This window comes from Nomascus leucogenys, chromosome 6 (genome assembly GCF_006542625.1).
Source record: "Nomascus leucogenys isolate Asia chromosome 6, Asia_NLE_v1, whole genome shotgun sequence".
NCBI classification, from domain to species: Eukaryota; Metazoa; Chordata; class Mammalia; order Primates; family Hylobatidae; genus Nomascus; species Nomascus leucogenys.
This window is the reverse complement of record NC_044386.1, coordinates 67897359-67920159: the sequence shown is the minus strand read 5'-3', so window position 1 is coordinate 67920159 and position 22801 is coordinate 67897359. Positions and strand designations below refer to the sequence as shown.

Here is a 22801-nt window from a genome sequence, read left to right as displayed (position 1 = left end):
TTGATTGAAAGGAAATGAAGACCCAATACCTGATCTTTCCCACCACTGTCTTCTTTTTGTCATATCCAGAACTCATTTATTTTCCCCTCTGATGTTATGCCTGTATTAGTATATATCTACCAACCTTCTCTAACTTCCCCAGCTATCACTTCTGACCTGAGTCAATAGAGGAGTCCTCCATCCTCACTGGTGTCTGTCACCTGGGAAGTGCTTCGATACCCGGCCCAGCATCCACCCTTCCCCAGAGATTCTCATTCATTTGGATTGGGCTAGGGCCCAGGCATCAATATATTTTTACGGGTGCTTCAGATGAGTATGATGCTCACATATGGTTGAGCCCCACGGCTTCACAGCAGAGCTAAGTTTGTTCTTTTCCTGTAGACTCATCAGAAGGAGAAAAATTCTGGTAAAAAAAATACAGAATAAAAATAAGTTGTATCTTCTGTCCCTTCCTCACCCGGGCAAGCAAGGATTTGTATCCTGGAGACCTGGGGTTCCCTTTTGCCCTGTGGCAGAGCTGAGACTTAATTCTCAAAGTCTCTTGGAGATAAAATTCAGGTGGTATTAGTAAGATGTCCCTGAGGCTTGGACAAGTTGAGACCAAATGGTCAAACCAGGGAAAGCTGTGCTTTCTGGTTTAAGACTGGTGTAAGAGCACGGCAGGGCTTAATAGGTGGCAGAAACCTGCAACCCTGACCATTATTCTCTCCAGGAGACATAGGGTCTATGAGGGCCAAAATGCTAGAGACCTGGGCACTGACCCTGAAGCCACCAAGACTTTGGGTATCACAGTCTGTGGCTGAAAATGGTGATGAGGTGGTAGACACCTGCCATCACATGGACCATGCAGGCTTGGACAGTGGGTATCTTGACAGCAATCTTTAACTGAAGACCAGCTGCTATGCTCTAAATGTGTATACTATATAATTCTCCTGGGATTATTAAACAGCTCTAGGGAGGGGAAAGCTTCTCCAAACATGACTGAGATTGAAATTATTGCAAGTGAGGATTCAAAGCCAGACATGATTATATTTAGAGGGAAAAAAGCAATATGATGAGGATATGGAACAGATTCTAGTCTCGGTTACAAAAGGAATCAAGCAGTCATGCTTAAATAAATTAACTGTATCTCATATGCTTCTAATTTTATTGGTTTTTAAACTAGATTTTGGTTTGGCTAAGCACTCTAAAAATACAGAAAAATACAGAATAAAAGGTTACAGATTTAACCTTTTGCTGCAGTGTACAGGTGCATTTTCTGAGCCTGTTGTTAGAATATGCTCCAGAAATTTTTATGGCAGGGCATATGGTCAGCAGGTCAGCAGAGTGATTGGACATGGTAGGGGACAGAGAGAATGGCCCCTAGGCTTGAAGCTGTGTTTTCATTAAACTTAAGGTGGAGAAACAATTGGTTGTTCATATTTTATTTAAGAAAGGGAAGCTGCTCCTTTAACTAAAGCCTTCCAGCTGCAATGCCCACTGCTACACTATGAGTAAGAAGTTGAAAAAGTAGTATCACTAAGTGGGAGTGGTGAGTGATGGACATATTGCAACTCTTACATTTGGTATGCAACTGACTGAAATGCTTTCTTCACAAAAGAGCCTGTGTAAATTGGGAAGAACTTGAAGTTTGGAGTCACACAGAACTGGATTTACACCCCTACTTACTAAATTTGAAGCTTTCTTGTATTCTGAGGACCTAGCAAGTCGTACAGAACTGGATTTATAGCACTACTTACTAAATTTGAAGCTTTCTTGTATTCTGAGGGCCTAATACTGCATGGTGTGTAATGGGCACTGAATAAATGCATGATACATTAAGGAATAATTAACAAAAGAAATCGCCGTCTTGCTCTGAGCAGTGACTTAATACGTCTGAACCCAAGCTTAAGTGCCTTTACCTGTAAAATGGGCATAATGACAACTATCTGGAACAGAATTTTTAGGAGTTTATGAACTATAAAGTACTCAAACCAGTGCCTGGAGGGGTCTTGGTAAATTTGTTTCCTGCTTGGCCCACCCCTTCCCTAAGTGCTGTTTATTCTGTGATTTGTGATAGGAAGAGCCCCACTGTATCACAGCCTTCAAGTGTGGGAATTTGTGGCACATAATATCCACTTTTTTTTTTTTTTTTTTTTTTTTTTTTTTTGAGACGGAGTCTTGCTGTGTCACCCAGGCTGGAGTGCAGTGGTGCGATCTCGACTCACTGCAAGCTCCGCCTTCTGGATTCACACCATTCTCCTGTCTCAGCCTCCCAAGTAGCTGGAACTACAGGCACCCGCCACCACGCCCAGCTAATTTTTTGTATTTTTAGTAGAGACGGGGTTTCACCGTGTTAGCCAGGATGGTCTCGATCTCCTGACCTCGTGATCCGCCCATCTCGGCCTCCCAAAGTGCTGGGATTACAGGCGTGAGCCACCGCACCCGGCCTTCTAATATCCAACTTTTAACCACAGACTAGACCCTGGGAACTAAACACTGAGTCCCACCACAGGAGAATGAGTTGAGGAGAATTCTGTCAGCAGAAATAGGCTTCACTCCAGTTTCACGGGTACTTTGTCTCTTCACGAGGCAATGTCTTATAACCCTGGACAGTGTCTGGTTTTGATTCTACTTTTAGATACTTTGGGTTCACAGCTTTTTGTCCTATTTGACCCACAGTTCTAATCTGTTATTTCTCCTAACCATTATTTTAATTCAATGAGTACTTTTAACATGTTTTCTGTATGATCGGTATTAGGGATACAAGATAAACAGATGGAGATGGGCAGGATATGATCCTTGCCTTCTAAGCCTAAATATTCTGGTGAGAGGGGAATTAAATAAGAAATATGAGTTGCAACATAAAGGGATAAGTTTTCCAATGGAAACATTTACTCACAGCAGCTCAGCCTGGGGCATAAAAGTTGTCAGGCAAGAGAAAAAAGTAGCCCAAACATCCGTGTGTTCTTCCTGCTATCTTACTCAGATTCTTCTGGTCCTGAATTATGTCATCATCTCTGCAAACCAGTGCAACCCCAAGCCTGTCTAAGCTAATATATAAGCTGGGCTCTTTATCCACCTGGAATGTGACCTCCATAAAGGTGGATGCCATGCCTGCCTTGTTCACCACCATATCCAATACCATAAAATAAATATTTCTTGAATGAATGCATGATTTAGTTCTGAATGGAGCTGGAAAAAAAAACCGGAAGTTTTATGTTTTTTGGTTTGTTTGTTTGTTTAAGAAACTAGTCCTGGACAGGACAGTTCAGAGGGCTTATATGTTCCATTAAATTATGAAAACACTTATTTTTCCCGTTAGTGACCTGTTTTCAAAGATTTAACCTTCTAAAAGTCAGCCCATAAATTTCATTAACATCTGCTAACTTTATAGAGCATCTTTTTTTGAAAAAGGTAGTGTTCTCTGGTTATTAGATTTTGTATGGAAATTGCTGGATGCTTTGTTCTGACAAATTTACTGACAACATCTGTCAGTAAATTGCAGTGAGTGTGCACATACAGGATATTCAAAGAGTATCCTACATGCCGAGTATTTTAGTTTTGTTTACTTTTTCTACAGACGTTAAAGGGGAAAATCTCAGAAAGCACCCTGTATGAGGCACTACAAGTAGAAAGAATCTCAATAGGTTAGTTATTTCCCAAAAAACAAAAGTGGATGTGCTGTGGCCCTCTCTCCTGAGGATAAGTATTGTTAGAAGATCTTGCTAAAAGTAGATGGGTTTGTCGTTGTTCAGTTGTATGGCCCAGGGAAGACGTTATGTCTTAACTCAGTAGCCAAAGATTCCAGAACCAACAATAAACAAGAAAATAAATTGACTTAAAAATAAATAATGTATCTAATGACATACAAATGCAGATGCCATAGATCTGATAACATACAAACATAGATACCATTGCACAATTTGTCAGGGTCTCTCTGCTACTGCCATGGTAGCCTCAGACTTAGACGCTCTTCTGTCTCTTTGGGGCCACAGCCACAGTAGGCTCAGACTTAGATGCTCTTCTGTCTCTTTGGGGCCACAGTGCTTAGAGTGCATCATATGATGGAGACACAGCCACAAACTCATCAACATTTATGATCGAAATATGAAAAGTTAAAGTTTCCTGGTCATATGTCCTTCTTCAAATAAGGTTCAGGTCAGGTGTGTGGTGGCTCACACACCTCTAATCCTAGCACTTCGGAAGGCTGATTGCTTGAGCCCAGAAGTTTGAGACCAGCCTGGGCAACATGGCAAAAGCCCATCTCTACAAAAAAACACAAAAATTAGCCAGGCGCATGCCTGTAGTCCCAGCTACTCAGCAGGCTGAGGTGGGAGGATTGCTTGAGCCCAGGAGGTCAAGGCTGCAGTGAACTGTCATCACACCACTGCACTCCAGCCTGGGTGACAGAGTGAGACCCTATCTCAAAAAAAAAAAAAAAACAGAAAATTCAGAACAATGTTAGCACCAGAGACCAAAACTTTCCTGCCATAACTTTATTATTGACCATTGCTACCTCTGAGGTTAGAGAGTAAAAATTATGATTTGCTGTAGTATTTGAGATTTCTCTCATTCATTCTTCTCCATGGCTGTTGTATCTAAAGAATGAAACCAAAGGAGTGTGTGCAAGCTTTTGGGTGTGGTCACTCACCTGCTGTGTTCTGATTGGGTGGGAGAGATGTATCCAGAATATCAGTGTTACCATTTTATAGAAAATCCTTCTGTGGGGCCTGAAATTCTCTGGGTAGCAACTAGATCATTATTTTTCCATCCTATGAGAATAGAAAACTTAAACAAATTGATTATTATTTCTGGAGAAAAACGTCATGGGTAATAGGTCACTGCATTCTTCCATGTTACAGAGCAGCATGTTCTGCCTGAGAGAGAATGAATTGCATATGTAAACCCTAATGCCTGTATGCCACTACATCTCCCTAATCAACTCAGGGAAAGGCTTTCTCCTTTGCTCTCCCTTGCAAGTTTTCTAAGAGATCAAGCCATGGGAGGCTGAGTAGATTTTATGGTCAAGCTCCAACCTCTGCCTTCTTGGTAATGGGAAAAGTCGTAAAGAGGAATTATAACAGTCCTCCGTGTTGCTGGAGCCCAAAGCGTCCTGTAAGCTGTGGTTTTTTTTTTTTTTTTTTTTTTTTTACATGGCTGTGCGTGTTACATATGTATCCATGTGCCATGTTGATTTCCTGCACCCATTAACTCATCATTTAGCATTAGGTATATCTCCTAATGCTGTCCCTCCCCCCTACCCCCACCCCACAACAGTCCCCGGAGTGTGATGTTCCCCTTCCTGTGTCCATGAGTTCTCATTGTTCAATTCCCACCTATGAGAGAGAACATGCGGTGTTTGGTTTTTTGTCCTTGCGATAGTTTACTGAGAATGATGTTTTCCAGTTTCATCCATGTCCCTACAAAGGACACGAACTCATCATTTTTTATGGCTGCATAGTATTCCATGGTGTATATGTGCCACATTTTCTTAATCCAGTCTATGGTTGTTGGACATTTGGGTTGGTTCCAACTCTTTGCTATTGTGAATAGTGCCGCAATAAACATACGTGTGCATGTGTCTTTATAGCAGCATGATTTATAGTCCTTTGGGTATATACCCAGTAATGGGATGGCTGGGTCAAATGGTATTTCTAGTTCGAGATCCCTGAGTCCAGTTCCAATGTTAACAGTTCAGTCCAAAGTGTAATGTTTTTTTTTTTTTTTTTTTTTTTTTTTTTTTTTTTTTTTTTTTTTTTTTTTTTTTTTTTTTTTTTTTTTTTTTTTTTTTTTTTTTTTTTTTTTTTTTTTTTCAGTCTCCGTAAGCAAACAATTCCAGCTGAGACCAAAGAATGTAATGAATTCCCAGGTTTTTGTGGGGATTACTACTTAGTAAGAACTAAAACGACAAATCTTTCGTTCAGTGACTCTGCAAATGCCTACCATATGCCAGGCACTGTTTCAGGCATTGAGTATACAATGGTAAACAGAATCATATGCATGAAGGTTACATTCTAATGAGGAGGAGAGAGATTAGAAGTAAACCTGTATTGTTAGGAGGTAAATACTAGTTGGAAAAGAACATTAAGCAAGATTGGAAGTGCAACATGAAAATGGAGTTATAATTTTATATGGGGTGATCAGGGAAGGCCTTTCTGACAAGGCGACATTTGAGCAGACACCTAAAGGAAGTGAGGGAGGGAGCCCTCCAGGTATGTGGGGGAAGAACATCCTGCATGAAGGGAACAGCAAGTACAAGGTTTTGAGGGAGGATAATGCTTCAAAAACTTGAGCTCTAAGGAAAGGGCCAGTATAGTTAAAACCAAGCAAGCAAAAGAGTTACAGAAGAGAGATTGTAGGGAGGTGGAGATATATATATATATATATATATATATATATATATATATACCTTTATATGTATGTAAATATATACAAATATAGATAATATGTATTTAATATATAATGTATATAATGCATTTCCTATATTTTAATTGATATATTTTTATTTAAGGTATCAACTTGATGTTTTGATATACATTGTGCAGCGATCACCACAATCAAGCTAATGAATATTTCCATCACCTCACATTCTTACCTTTGTGTGTGTGTGTGATAACACTTAAGTATCCTCTTAGCAAATCTCAATTATAAGATAGAGTATTGTCAATTAGAGTCACCATGCTGTACATTAGAGCTCCAGAACTTACTTACCTTGTATAACTGAAACTTTTTACCCTTTGACCAGCATCTTCCCACTGTCCCCATCCCCCCGTCTCTGACAACCACAATTCTACGCTGCATCTATGAATTTGACTATTTTAGATCCCGCAAAAAGTGAGATCACGCAGTATTTGTCTTTCTGCACATAGCTTGTTTCAGCTAGCATAATGCTGTCCAGGATCCCATAACATCTGTGTTATTGCAAGTGACAGGATGCCCTTCTTTTTAAGGCTGAATAATATTTCATTGTGTGTGTGTGCCACATTTTGTTTATCTGTTCATCTGTCAATGAACATTTAGGTTGTTTTTGTATCTTGGCTATTGTGAATGTGCTGCAGTGAACATGGGAGTTAGATATCTGTTTGAGATACTAATCACATTTTCTTTGGAAATATATATATAGACAGATAGATCTGTATATTTATGTCTATCGATAGATATCGATATCTATATCCAGAAGCAGGATTGCTTCATCATATGGCAGTTATATATTTAATTTTTTGAAAACCCACCTTGCTGTTTTCCGTAACTTCTGTACCAATTTCCAGTCCCACCCAGGGAATGGTTTTCACATCCAGCATGCAAAGGTCCCTTTTTTCCATATGCTCACCAACACTTCATAGCTTTTGTCTTTTTGGTAATAGCCAGTCTAACAGGTATGAGATGGTATCCACTGTGGTTTTGCTTTGCGTTTCAAGATGGGCATTTTTTAGGACCTTGTAGGCCATAGTAAGATAAGAATCCTGCCTTTTCCTTAAGTAAGATGGAAAGTGATTGGAGGCTTTCAAGTCGTGAAATGATGTGATCTCAGGTTTTTAAAAGACTCTGGCTACTGTGTGGAGGACAGCAGTGAGGAACGAGTTTGGAGGTGATTACAATAGTTGTGACAAGAGATGATGGCTGAGCTAGGTGGTGGTGGTGAAGAGGATGCAAGATGGTACAATCGTGTATATTTAGAAAGTAGAATGGGAAGAATTTGCTGATGGTGTGGATGTGAGGTAAGAGAAGGAAAGGAATCACATGACCTCAAGATTTTTCTCTTTTCCTCCATTCCTTTCTTCATCTCTCCCTCTCTTCCCTCCGTTCACTCAAGCAACCCCAGAGAATAGAGTTGCCGTGTTCTGAAATAAAGAAAACTACAAAAGGAACATATGTGGGGAGATACTCAGCAATCTGATTTTGGACATAGTAAGCTTGACATGCCTATCGGACATCCAAGTGGAGACGTTGAGTAGCATTTGAAAACACAAGTCGAGTTCAGAGAAGAGGTTTAATGTGGTGGCACAAACTTGGGAGTCCTTAAAATACACCTGTTTTTTAAAGCCATGTAACCAAATGGAATCAAGAGGGGGAGAGTACAGGTAAAGAAGAGAACTCTGAGGACTGGTCCTGGAGTACCACTCTAGCAGTAGAGGGAAGAAAATGAGGAGAAGCAACCAAGGAGATGGAGTATGAGGTGCTAGTGAATAGAAAAAATAGTATCCTACAAGCCAAATGAAGAAAGTATTTTAAAAAGGAAAGATAAATAAGTCTGTCAGTTTGCCTCTTGGTATCCTGAAATTTCCATTTTATTTCATTTTTTAACAATAAGTAGTAAGAAACTGGAGATGGGTAGCTTTCACTAACTTTTGACACATTCTAAGACAATAAGAAGTACCAAAGGGATAATAAAACCAAAACCCAAAACAGACAGTTATAACAACAAAACTTCAAACATTGTTGCTGGAGATACTATGTCTGAGAGCCAGACACTGGATGAAGGGAGTTATGCTCCTTCAATCTGTAACCTTTATTTTCATAATGTGTGCAAAATGAGATTAATAATATTTCTACGTCTCATGGGTCTATTGTGGAAGCAAACAGGGTATCATAGATTCCTTTAAGAAGGATCTTTATTTTGGAATTTTTATACATAAGCATATTTGTTGATATAATTATTTGTTTTCAGAACATACGATTCTTTCATTGAATTCACAAATATTTGTGCTTTTTCTATTCAGTTCCAGGTACTATTTTAGGCACTGAAGATTCATAGACAAAGGAGAGGCTCCTACCCCTAAAGATCTTAGAATTGAAGGAAGCAAATAGTCGAAATGATTGCTATTTAGAACACACAAGTAAACGACCTTGTCATTAATTTTTGTGAAATAATCTGTGTGTAGTCTTGTCATTCCAAAAAGCCCATTTATTTTTCATTTAAGAAAGGCTTTTGTCGTGGAGAAATAGGAACACTTTTACACTGTTGGTGGGACTGTAAACTAGTTCAACCATTGTGGAAGACAGTGTGGCGATTCCTCAAGGATCTAGAACTAGAAATACCGTTTGACCCAGCCATCCCATTACTGGGTATATACCCAAAGGACTATAAATCATGCTGCTATAAAGACACATGCACATGTATGTTTATTGCGGCACTATTCACAATAGCAAAGACTTGGAACCAACCCAAATGTCCAACAACGATAGACTGGATTAAGAAAATGTGGCACATATACACCATGGAATACTATGCAGCCATAAAAAAGGATGAGTTCATGTCCTTTGTAGGGACATGGATGAAACTGGAAACCATCATTCTCAGCAAACTATTGCAAGGACAAAAAACCAAACACCGCATGTTCTCACTCATAGGTGGGAATTTGAACAATGAGAACAGATGGACACAGGAAGGGGAACATCACACACCAGGGACTGTTGTGGGGTGAGGTGGGGGAAGGGGGGAGGGATAGCATTAGGAAATATACCTAATGCTAAATGATGAGTTAATGGGTGCAGCACTCCAACATGGCACATGTATACATATGTAACAAACCTGCACGTTGTGCACATGTACCCTAAAACTTAAAGTATAATAATAATAATAAAAAACGGGTGAGTATACAAGCCAGCTCAGCCTAGGCAGCTCAGGACCTGCCGTGTTGCTAAGTCCTGTTCTAAAAGTAAGCCATGTGAGGTTCCCATGTAGACAAACAGGACAGATCTCAGAAGAATCACTGCATCTGTGATGTTTCTTTGGCTCATTTCATATATGGACAAAACCATACCTTCTTTAAATATGAACCCCAGTGTAAGATCAGTTGTGCTAGGAATTACTTTCAAAGTGCCATAGTTCCTCATGCCACAATGCCCTTCATCCACTAATCTTGCAGAAACTATGGATTTTTGAAGGAGCCAAAAGTTGAGCAGCAAAATACGATATGAATCTCTCTGACCAGGAATGTGAAGCAATGGCTCAATCCTCTATCGCATCATAATAGCAACAATATATTCCACATTTTACCCAAATTCTAGGTTTGTCTTAATTCGTCTCCCAACCAAGAATCTTCAAAGCAGATTTAATGTCACTTTCCTTTTTTTAACTCTGGACATAATTTTTATCTAACTCATTTGTGTTCTATTTTTAGCCCTTCGATTTTCATAACATATTAGGCTATATAAGAAATATATTTCATGGCAAGGCTGTTCAAGACTTCTTCCCATTGCTTCTTTTGTTTTCACTTGATTCTATATTTTTCTGTGAATAATTTGTATATTCTGTTGGATTTTGAACAGAAACTCTTTACAAAATTCTGGAGTCCTGTAAGAGGGATATTTGCTACTGAGCTTGTATCTAACACCCCTGAGCAAGCCAGATAACAAGGACTGCTTCTGCTGTTTAAAATGCCAGTCAGTCCTTCACCTCTCACCACTCTTCAGTACGAAGTATCTCCAGCGTTGTCTCCATCCTTACCCTGAGGAATTGACCTATTTATATGTACTTTGAAAAAATATACTTCAGGTTCATATATTGTTATTAAAAGCTAAACATAATAAATCATTCAACTATGCAAAAAAAAAAGAAAGGCTTTTGGGTAAAGTCTTAAAATAAGTGCACACCCGTGTCTTTCATATATTTAGAAAGTAGGTTAACTTTATCAGTTCCCTAAGTGCCTGATGCTTAAGATGAGTAGGTAGGAAACATCTTCCCTTTTAAAGCAATACATGGTTATGGACTTTCCTCTGCAATAATAATGTCTGCGATTAAACATGAAATCTGCTGGATGGCACTCTGTCCCACGTGCTCCTGGTCATGAGCTGCTCAGTACCAGTGATTTGCAGATCTAACTATAGGGCTGTCATCAGCTGCCTGGTGATCTACCTTAAATAGGGCTGTCAGCCATTTTGTTTTGTCCCAGAAGAGTTCTTCACAGGTGACCCATAGAGAAGCAGGAGAGCCAAGGTTCCCCAGCCATCAGCTCAGAGCCAGCAGAGATGGCTCTTTATTGTTCTGGCCCTCAGGCTGCGAGCCAAGGTGTAAGAAAGAAAGCTGTAAGGATAAAATAGGCAAGATCCATTCATTTTCAAGTTCAAAGGTCTTTGGCCAGAGGATGGTAGAAAGAACTTGACTTTGTCAGAGATGACCTGTGACAATGTGAAATCTAAGCAAAGAGAGCCAAAGGCTGTATATCCTTGTTCAGGGACAATCACTCAACACCACCACAAGCTGAATCTATGACAGGAATAGCTGGCGTGTGTGAACCACATAGCTTGGAGGGAGGCTGACATATAATAGACCTTGGATTTTCATTTTTCTCCCTTTGCAGCAAGTTTTGGGCTGATGTTTACCCCTTCCAGTGTTGCAATCATGGGGAATAGAGAAATCTTGTTGTATTTATTTATTTATTTTAGCACTCTGGCTGCTCTCTTTGGCCTTGTGCTCTGTGATGTGGTTATGTTTCAATGTGGTTTGATCATGTGACAGGGCTGGGAGCATCTATTTTTGTCAACACCATCACCATGGGCTTTAGAATCAGACAGACATGAATTCATACCTATTGCTAAGGTCAGTCTCTTAGAATAAGGGAGCCAGTTTGGTGCCATGGTAGAGAACTGACTCTTGATTCAGACAGTCCTGGGCTTAAGGTCTGGCTCTATCACTTACAAGCTGTGTGGCACTGGGCAAGTGACTTAACCTTTCTGTGCCTCAACCATTTCATCAAATAGAGAGCATATTAGCACCTACCTGACAGGATGATTGAAAGGATTAAGCTGAGATGCTGTAACATGGTAGCACATAGTGACTGGCCATTAAATATTCAGTTATTAAATTTACCTAGCCCCTCTGAGTTTTGGTTTTCTCGTTCTTAAAGTGGTTGTGTTGTTGTGAAGTTTAATTTAATCTAGGAGGAAATGTCAGCATAGTATTTGGCACAGAAGTCCAGAATGAATAGTTGATATCATTATCAATAACAATAATTAAGAAATAGAAGCTATGGACTCCAAGGCCTCATTGTTTTATTTTAAATGCCAGCATCTGTTCCCTTTTTATTCAATTATTCAGTTCTGACTCATCAATGAAAATGACCCTGTTATGTGGGTGAAAGTAGGGAAATTTCTTGTAATCTGAGTCCATATCCCAGTTAATTAACACATTTTTACAAAACATATTATGTTTCCAGCTTGGATGGGAAAGCAGAAGTTTTCTGCTCTAATAGAGTTTATAATTAAATAGGGTTACAATGTAAAAACATACCCATTCTGTAAATTATAATTGGGTGCATAATAGACATCAGATACCACAGTGGTGAGTATCATGATAGGCAGAAATGTGAATCAGATGTGATCCTGCCTTTGAGGGGTACAAAGTCAGCTGGAAGTGGTGGTAGCAAGTGCATCAATATAGACTGCCTGGATTAGATACCAGGCTCTGCCCCCTGCCACCATGAGACCTGAGGCAAGTTATATAACTGCTCTATACAGGCTTTCATTTGCAAAATGGAGACAACAATAGTGCTTACATAGTGTTGATGTGAAGCTTAAATGGGTTCTTGTGCGTAAAGCATGGTGCCTGTCACATAGGGATCAGTAAATGTTGGCCATTTAAAAACATATAGTTGGGGAGAAGGCATGCATGTGAGTAACACTGCAAAAAGTATGGTGATATTGCTATGGAAATTCAGAGACCAGAGAGATTACTTGGGCTTCATAAAACAATGTGGCATTTAAACTAAGCTTAGAAGGATAGGTAATATATGGACATGAAAAACTAGGGCAAATTAGGGCAGCTTTTTAGAGATTTCATGATCAAAGGCATGGAAATAGGGAAACCCAACGCTACAGGGAAGAAGTTAGGATGATAGTTTGGAAATGTGGAAGCCTCAGATACTAGTTCAGGAAGTTTATGTTTTTTGAGAGTACCATTGAGGATTTTCAGCAAGAAAAGCCAGAGCTATGCCTCTGGTAGCAGACTAGGGAAGAATGCTTTGGGTCAAATAATAGCCTTGTCTTGGTCTCAAGACCTCCAGTCTCTCCTTCTGCTGGCCCATTTGCTGTGATACAGGAAAAGGGGAGGACTCAGAGATACGAGATAATGATGTGTAAGCTGAGGTTGCCCAGAGGTTGGATGTGCTCTTAACAAACTTGGGGAATATAAAAGCATAGGTAGACTGAAAAAGAAGCCTTTTAGTGCACTGGGACATGTCGGTTTGAAGAGTTGGTAAGTCCGCAGTTAAAAATAGATGGAGGTTTGGAACCCTTGAGTACCACCAGGTTGGAGGTATAGACAGTAACAGCTCCTCAGAAGTAAAGCAGGAAGCCTGAAGAATGAATGAGATGGCCAAGGGAAAATGACAAAGACCAATCATTGAGCAGTCCCTTATATTTAGGGATGGCAGAAGAAAATAGAGGAGATGGGAAGGATCAACAGAAAGGTGGGAGCACTAGAAGAATACAGAGATGAATATGGGAATGGAGGGGTTTCAAGAAGGAGCATTTTAGGGAGCCTGGGCATGACTTACTTGGGAGACAGTAAGGCAATAGGAATGAAGGAGAGACAAAGCTAGAGATGTCAGGTAGAACTCAACTGTGGGGCACCTGAAATCCAGGCAGAGACATTTTGGCTTACTTGGTATAAAGCAGGAAACCTTTATGTGATCTTAATGATATTATTTCCCGATGACTAAAGAGAATCATATTCTTATCCTAAAAGACAGAGGCTGGGTTTGAAAGGTCTTAGTGTCCCCCCAGCCCCCACTACCATTGCTTATTATTGCACCCTCTAACTTAGTACTTTCTTCTCTTTATTTTGTTTTTCTTTTAAAGATGGGAGGTACGGTTATTTTATATTGACAGAGTTGAATCTGCTGTGAGGCCTACAAAAGGAAAATTTTGTGGTCTTGTGTTCCAGTGAGATAGAGTTGAAACAAGCTGAAAATTGGTTACCAGGAAATCATAAATTTATAGTGGCATAAAACCCCAGAGTTGTGTTATTTTCTCTATCAAAAAAAATTCAAGAGTTCTTGAGAAAGAGGAAATAATGAGGATGAGAGCACTTTCTAGGAACTGGAAGTCTTGATAAAATAGAGCAAATCTAGTAAAAGTAAGGAATGCGAAAGCAAGAGAGAAAATGGGTTTGTAAAGGTGGATAGTCCAGTTCTGGATTTTAGAAGTGGGATCATTCTAGGTTATGACATGGAAGGTTCATGACAGTGTGCTACCAAAACAGAGTGGAAATCATTAGGTCCAACCGAAGAGTTTTTGCACATAGGTAGAACAGTAAGGTCCAAATTTGGCGTTGGGACATGTGAGAAGTAGGCAGGCTTCTGGGAAAAGGAGATACAAAATGTGGAAGAATTTGCAGCCTTCGAGTAAGGGTGCTTCCTTGGAAATGACATCCTTCAGCAATGCCCAAATCTGATTTAAAGCAAAATGAGAAAAAAAGTGGGAGGATAATTCTAGGGGAGAAAGGGCAAATCAGTACAGGGATGAAGAGAAAGACTTGTGTTCTAATTGGAGAGCTTGTGTTTTGTATTTTACTCAGGAGCAAGAGGAGTAATCAGATGGGTTGAATTAACTCATCTCATAATCCCAAATGGAATTCAGTGCAAAGATTTCAGTGTCAGGCACTCAAAGGCTCCAGATGTCCGTCTATTGCAGGTTTATGGAAATAATTGCTGCTATATGGAGCAAAGGCAGGTGCAGGCTGCCACTCCAGGTGGTGTCTGCAGCCAGGTCAGCATGGTTGAGCAGAAGGTTCCAGACAGAATGTGGGAAAGAGTAGAAAGAGTAGAAATCGTTTGGAGAAGCATCAGTTTGGCCCAGAGTCCCATACCCATCTGTCTGTCACCAGAGCCCCAACCTAGGAACACATGGGTGCACGGCTGCTGTTCTGCAAATGGCTATTAATTAAATCAGGGCATGTTATTGCATTAGTTTCTTGGCAGCTTGGGATTTGACTTATAGGATGGGGAAATTTCGGAAGACAAATAGGGAGACCCCAAGGCAGCTAGTGCAAGGTCAAAGCCTTGGTGGTTTGGGCGCCTGGGGGATAGAAAGGGAAAGAGAATTGAGATCTTGAAAAGAGAACCTCAAAGGCACACACTGATGGGAAAACTGTCAACTTTCATGCCTTTGTTAAAAAAAAAATCCATAATTACACTTGTATGATTTCTAAATGCCTGGGTTTTGTTGTTGTTGTCTTAGTTTTTTGGGGGGTTTTAAGTTTTGTTTCTTTCTTTTTACTAGTTAACTGTGGGTGGGATAGATACATAACTATTTCTCAATAAGGGGTATTCTTGATCTAGGTGTGAAAGTTAAGTTTTGAGTACTGCCTCTTGCATTGCTGATGACTTAACTTCCATGGCCCCTGCTTTCCAACACAAGCAGCACTTCTCAGTCATCTTGGCAACTAAGAGCACCTCACCACCCACCGCCGCCCACCAATGCCATTAGGAGGATCCTAGCGCCCCTGGTTGATATGGGATCTAGGGGCACACTACACCTGGGGAAAAATTTCATTCTCTTCAGAGATTTCACTAAACCCCCACTTTTAAAGCAGTGATATTCTGGAGTTTTCGTCAGTCTCAACTAAAATGAAGACCATGAATTCTTTTTTTAATTATTATTATACTTTAAGTTTTAGGGTACATGTGCACAATGTGCAGGTTTGTTACATATGTATCCATGTGCCATGTTGGTTTGCTGTACCCATTAACTCGTCATTTAGCATTAGGTATATCTCCTAATGCTGTCCCTCCCCTCTCCCCCACCCCACAACAGTCCCCGGAGTGTGATGTTCCCCTTCCTGTGTCCGTGTGTTCTCATTGTTCAATTCCCACCTATGAGTGAGAACATGCGGTGTTTGGTTTTTTGGAAGACCATGAATTCTGATTTTACTATAAGCAAAGACTCCTGACTTTGTTTCTGACTCACTTAGATAATGAACAGTGACATTTCAGTGCTAGTAAAACTGTGGAGCTGTATTTTCCCACTCTTCTTTTCATACATCTACAATTTGTGGCTTCTCGCATTCCCCCGTAGCCCCTCACCTATCTCTGGGCACAAGCAGACATCTTTGTAGGGGTCTGTTAATAGTGAATTGTTTCACACTCTCAGCAGATGGGACCATTTTATTATTTTCATTTCATAGGCACATTCTAGACACAGTTTAAGAAAAATGATTTCTACTTAATCTGCCTTTCCAACACTCTGGTGACACTTTCCAACAAGACAATCTCTGACACTGAGGGACATGGAGGTGAGATGGGGCAATGGATGGCCAGATGCTCAGAAGGAGGGAGGCTCCAGCTGGCTCCCCCAGGTCACTTCCGTAACTTAACCACACCTGGAAATCTGTTTGCTGCTTGAAATCCAGAGCTATGTGGTGGTGATTAGGGAGCATGGCCTGACAGATAGGGACAGGAATGGAAGGATTAGTAAGGAAACTGTTTTCCTCTCCACCTCAGGGAGGGTTGTGCAAGAAGCGAACGTTTTGGTGTAGATGGAGGTCTGCCTCTTTTCCAGGGCCTCTGAAATTTTAGGAGGGCTGCTTTTGAGATTGATATTTAGGAGGGAGGTCTACTCCTTGGGAATTCAGAGCAGTTCTTCTACTTGACCTTCAGTTCCTCCTCCTCTTACCTGATCTTCAAGGCATCTTTAATCTTCCTTTTCTGTGAGTCTAACACCCATCTCCTTCACCCTCCATATCTTCCTCTACCATCTCTGGCAAATACGTGGCCCACCACATACACTCCCTTCCTCCAACAAAACATATTTTGCCTCTTCCACAACCTGAAACCCCAACACTTTCCCTCCATTCATCCCACCTTGCCCTGATCTTGTCTGTATTCTCTATCCTCCTCAATCCTATCTTACTGTTTTATTCTATATTTGGAGAGATTGTATAAATTTGCTTTCACATTTGCCCAAGTGTTGAAATCATCAGCTCACCTAGACCATATGCTTTGCACAGCTCTCAGAAGTAAGGCCTTGGCTGTATGTGTACTTGCCCCCACTGACCTCACCCCAGGATTAAGTAGAGTTCTGACTCATGGTAGATGCTCCTTGATGTCCTGTGAATAAAAAATCTCCTTCCATAGTCAGGTTTAAAAATAAAAACAAAAAGCACGTGGCTGTCAGGGATTGGTGGCTTACCTGACTCAGGTACTGGAAGGTGACTTGGGGCCTGGCTCAGCAGTTCCCCTTACTCATGTTTGGGTCTCTCTTCTCCCGGCAGGAGGATGAAGTGGTGCTCCAGTGCATCGCCACCATTCATAAGGAGCAGAGGAAGTTCTGCCTGGCAGCCGAGGGACTTGGGAATCGCCTGTGCTTCTTGGAACCCACTTCAGAAGCCAAGGTGAGATTGGTTGTCCGCCCTGCACCTTCCTCCACCTTGGCGTCTGACATAGTCATTTAGGGGAGATACTGCTGGGAGATGGTGATGAGGATGACATTTGAAAGGACACATTTATTTTTTAAACAGGAAGCAGATCTGGTTTAAACCATAACTCTCCACAAGCCTAGGAATCGTTGACGTAGGAACCCAGAGCACTATGAAGAATTAGAGGTGCTTTGCCTGTCTGTGTTGTCCAGGACTCTGGGGAGGCTTTGAGCTCACTGTCAGCACTGACCGAAGAGGTCCTCTTAATACTCCCAGAATGCCTTTCTGTTGCTGTTAATTCCTAGGAATCTGAGTGTGTGTTCTTTACTCCCTGCTGTCGTTTTATTGCTACAGAGACTGACAGATGCCTGAGCCTGTGTTTCACAGTGAGCACACCCCTTTCAGTTCTGACTGCGCTGAGATTGTTGTAACTGTCTGCCCACTGTGACACGAGGGCAGAGAGTAATGTTTGCACTGGTCTTTGCCTGCATGGTGGCAATACTGCTGTGTCTCTTCAGCAGAACTTTTCTTTCTCCGTTTTCAGGCTGTTTCTGCTTTTCATGATCTGTGTGTCAAGTGGATCTATGTGCTCAGCATTCTTGCAGTGCGTTTCAGTCCTAGGAAAACCCCTATATCCGTCAAGGTTCTCCAGAGAAAAAAAGTCAGCTGGATGGATGGATGGATGGTGGGCAGATGGGCAGATGGGTGGATGGGTGAGTGAGTGCATGAGTGGGTAGGTAGGTAAGTAGGTAAGTATGTAGAGATTTCTTTTAAGAAATTAGTTCATGCAGTTGTAGGGGCTAGTGAGACTGAAATCTGTAGTTAATATCAGTAGGCTGGAAACTCAGGCAGGAGTTAATGCTGTTGTCTTGAGGTAGAGTTTCTTCTTTTCCAGGACATCTCAGTTGTTCTGAAGGCCTTCATCTGATCGGATGAGGCATCCCAAAGTTATCAAGGCTAATAGCCTTTTCTTAAAGTTAACTGACTGTAGATGTTAATTACATCCACAAAATACCTTCACCTCAAAACCTATAGTGTCGTTTGGCTGAATAACAGCACTGTGGCCTAGCCAAGTTGACGTAAAACCCACCATCACACCCTCTAAGCTCAGTTTTTCTCACAGAACCTTTTTTAAAAAAATCGTGAACAAAAATCAGAAATTGGTAACATTTTCCAAAAGACCCACCTATTGGCATGCCATTTTCCACATAAACATACACAACACAGACATACACAGAGAGTTTGGCTAAAATCTGGAACACCAGGTGTCCAGGGTGATGGCCACGTCCCCCAGAAGCCCCTCTTGTACTTCTCCCTCCCTTGTAGGTCACTGATCCGTGGATCCATGAGGATAGACATGAACCAGAGTCCCATTAAAATATATGGAATAGAAGAGAGACAAGGAAAATTTTTATCTTTTTAAAGATCTTTGACTTGATTTTCCTAAGGCCTTTTCTCATTTGCTTTTGTTCTTAGCTAGGTTTTTTTGTTTTTGTTCTTTGTTTTGTTTTGTTTTTCATTCCCGGCAGTCTGGGATAATAGGGAATTCATTAGATCAGAAGTCAAGAAGTTAATTCTCAACCATGAGCTACTCATGTGACCATGGACAAGTCAGTCACTCATGTTTGCAGTTTTCTCATCTGCCAAATGAGGTGCAGGACAATCCAATGGGAAGTGTGTTGACCTAAATTAGAAAACAAGTGGTATCCTTTTCTAGTCATCCATCGAGTAGGGTATAGGGCAGTGCTTTAGGGCAGCAGTTCCCAACTTTTTTGGCACCAGGATCCAGTTTTATGGAAGATAGTTTTTCCACGGATGGTGGGAGATGGTTTCAGGATGAAACTGTTCCACCTCAGATCATCGGGCATTAGATTCTCATAAGGAGCGTGCAACCTAGATCCCTCACTTGCACAGTTCACATTAAGGTTCATGCTCCTATGAGAATCTAATGCTGCCACTGATCTGACAGGAGGCAGAGCTCAGGCAGTAATACTCACCCACCTCCTGCTGTGCAGCCTGTTTCCTAACAGGCCATGAACTGGGTCCATGGCCTCAGGGGTTGAGGACCCTGCTTTAGGGCACAGGCTGTGAGCCAGACTGCCAAAGTTGGAATCCTGTCTCTACCACTTGCTGGCTAAACCAGGACCTTGGACAAGGTACCTCACTTTTCTGAGCTGAGTTTCCTCATCTGCTTAATGGGAATTTAATAGTAACTACCTTATAAGATTGCTCTCAGTATCAAATGGGTTAGGAAATTGCCTAGTACATTGTAAGCTTGATAAAACCATTGGTTATTATGATTTCATATTGTATAAGATATTTAAACTGGGACTTAGTTTCTTGTTCTTTAAAATAAGGAAAACTAATTATCTTTCAGGGGGACTGTGAAAATAAAGAGAAATAATATATATAAAGCACATAGTACTGAACTAATACAGCACACTTAATAGCTAGAGTTGATAATAATACTAAGTATAAAGTTGTTATCCCTTTTGACTTAAAAGGTCTGATTTTGTGTAAAAGACAGAAAGATCATGGATCAGCCCCTGAACTTACAAAATCTTGGGTTTAGAATGAAAGTCTTGGAATTACAAATTCATTTAACTATCAGATAATTCTATAAACATGGCTCTGTATTTATCGTTGTTTCACCCAAGCTAGATTAGAAACAACAGTGTGTTGTAATCTGAGAATGCTTTGTTTCCCTCAGACATAGAAACGATAAGTCATACACTCATAGATGAATTGGGGATGAGGAAATGTCTTTCCTAAGACATTTAACTAAGTGATGTTCTTATTTTAATTTGTCATTCTAAATTTCAAACAAGATAAGACTGAAGAATTTTAAAAAGAGATGCGTGTCATCCATAATTTTACCACTTTGTCACAACTATTTTCATTTGTTTTTCATTCTAGCCTTTGCCCACGTATACCTGTCTGTTTTCAAAGTTGTACTCATACTGGTTATTCAGACATTCTCTGTTTTGGGTTTTTTGTTTTTTTTTTACTATTTCAGCCAGTTCCATATTGCTATATGGTCTTCATGAATGGTAAGAAAATAATACGCATATGGTTTTCTTGGTTTATTTTGGCTTTTGGGAGTAAATATTCAGGAGTAGAATTAATGGTGTCAGAAGCATGAACACTATTAAACTGCTTTCCCAAAATGATAGACAAATTGTTTGCAGTTGACATACCCACCATCCTTGCATGAGTGCGCCCCTTTTATATGTAGCATGAGGGAAGTGTGCCATCAGGGTTCTCACAGAGAAACAGGGTCAAATTCACGGTAAGGATAGAGCAGATATTCAGAATTTCTTGTCGCCATTCCTGAGAGCAGCCTGCTAGAGGAACTCAGGTTCCGAGAGCTTCATTCTTTCCTGCAGTCATTTGCAGCTGTGCAAGCCTCTCTTTTGGCTGGTTGTCTTCTCCCTTATTACTAAATAGTTGCCCTAATTCTCTACCATCAAATTTCTCAACGAGCTGTGCCATTCTTAGGTTCTTGGATCCTAATGGAAGTCATGCAGTGAGGTGAGGAGGTATGTTTCCAAGCTTGGCACTGGGCATGAGGCACAGACATCAAACACCATTCTTCTCAGCTGGCTACAGAGCCTACCAGTGACCTTGGGCATTTCTAGTCAAGGGTGTTTTAAGCTAGTTGAGACTCTGAGAAAATTGAGATGAATTCTATGGAGAAGAAAGACTTCAGAGAAAAAAAGAGATAAAGTGCTCAAAAACTATTCTTAGTGTGTGACCCTGAGAAAAGGAGATCATATGGAAGCAAAGGAATGAGAGGATAGAAGAATAAGCGGCACGAGTATAAGATCATTAACACTTGCTGTAGACATGAAGACTATTTAGCACTTGGGAAGTCTCCCAGGACTTGGATTCCTGTATGCCATGGTCCACCCTTCCTCGAAGGTCTCCTGAAACTGCTATTAATTGATGGAAGCAGTATTATTCAGCTCCCTTTCAAATAAGCAAAGGTTCAGGAATTTAAAGGTATCTTGTTTTGTTTAAAAAAAAAAAAAAAAAAAAAAAAAAAAGGCCAGGCGTGGTGGCTCACGCCTGTAATCCCAGCACTTTAGGAGGCTGAGATGGGCGGATCACGAGGTCAGGAGATGGAGACCATCCTGGCTAATACGGTGAAACCCCATCTCTACTAAAAATACAAAAAATTAGCCGGGCGTGGTGGCGGGCACCTGTAGTCCCAGCTACTCAGGAGGCTGGGGCAGGAGAATGGCATGAACCCAGGAGGCGGAGGTTGCAGTGAGTCGAGATCGCACCACTGCACTCCAGCCTGGGTGACAGAGCGAGACTCCATCTCAAGAAAAAAAAAAAAAAAAAAAGACTAGGAGCTAAAACCAGAGACCCAGAAAAAAGAGAGAGGAAATGTTTCTTTTTTATTTTATCAATAGCAAATGTTTATTTACTTTCCTTTTTATTCAATAGAAAATGTGTTCCTAGGCACTAGGAATGTAATACTTTCCCTCTGGTCCTTCACATTACATCTTATCTATTCTGTATCTGCAGTGTCCACTTGAGGGGGTGGCGGGGGGGTCTTTGGTTCAACTTTACATCCATACTCATAAGACTCTCATAGACCACTTGGCATCAGTCTTCTCAGAAGGACATAGGACAGGAACCATGGCTTGCCAGCTGGGATGTGTCAAGTACTGTGTTTCGGCAGAAACCCCTATAGCAATTCAGGGGCTGGCTTCTGGATTTCCAATCCCGAGATGACAGCTCAGGTACAAGGAGCTTGAGAGGGTCCACATCAGGCAGGTGTGAGAGTCACCATGGCTTAAAAGCCTCAGGTACCGCAGGAACCAATATATCTGTAACAATTCCATAGGCATAGCTTTTGAGGACTCCACAAAGGCAGCCCCAGCTACAAGAGTCACTGCTCTCCAAGGATATGCCTTTCTAAAATATGTATTGTTAGTCTTCCCAGTCCACATGCAGGCTATCAATCAGGGACCATTTTTCACCACAAGCAGTGTACCCTGGTAACATGATTTACATACAGGTTGTATCAAGTGACCATGGGAACAAAACTGGAGTGTTAACTGAAGGTCAAATTCTCATTCAAAAGGATTTTTAAAAAGTCATAACACTTACCTCACAGTAATCTTCAATGATGACAATTATTTAACTACCACAGCCTTGTTAGATATATCCGGAACCCCAATACCCTTCCACATCTCAACTTCCACCTTTCTTAATAGTAGATCATCATCAAGAAATGGGAAGAATATGAGAATTATTTTTTGTTTAAAATAAGTTTCAACAGACCAAGGTTTGTTTCATTGATTTGAAGGAAGAAGAAACTAAGGTGGAGTAAAACAATTGACCTTAGTGCCCTTTAAAAAGCCAGTGGCATGTCTAAAGTCTTGAGGCTCTAGGTATCTAACAGTGAAGTCCCACTTCTTTTTTGAGGAATTCTTTCTTTATTACTGATCA

General features: G+C 40.8%; 1 protein-coding gene across 4 annotated transcripts in view; it reads left to right on the top strand.

Moving 5' to 3' along the window:
* RYR3 (ryanodine receptor 3) overlaps positions 1-22801 on the top strand; it is a 568187-nt gene that overhangs the window by 153679 nt on the left and 391707 nt on the right. For 2 of the 4 annotated variants that reach the window (XM_030814362.1, XM_030814361.1), the window contains exons 1-2: positions 7599-7649; positions 17195-17314. In XM_030814362.1, coding sequence (XP_030670222.1) covers positions 7599-7649; positions 17195-17314 — 171 coding nt within the window. Of the gene's footprint in view, positions 1-7598; positions 7650-17194; positions 17315-22801 lie in introns of those variants that run through there. The other 2 variants (XM_030814359.1, XM_030814360.1) reach the window with 1 other exon arrangement.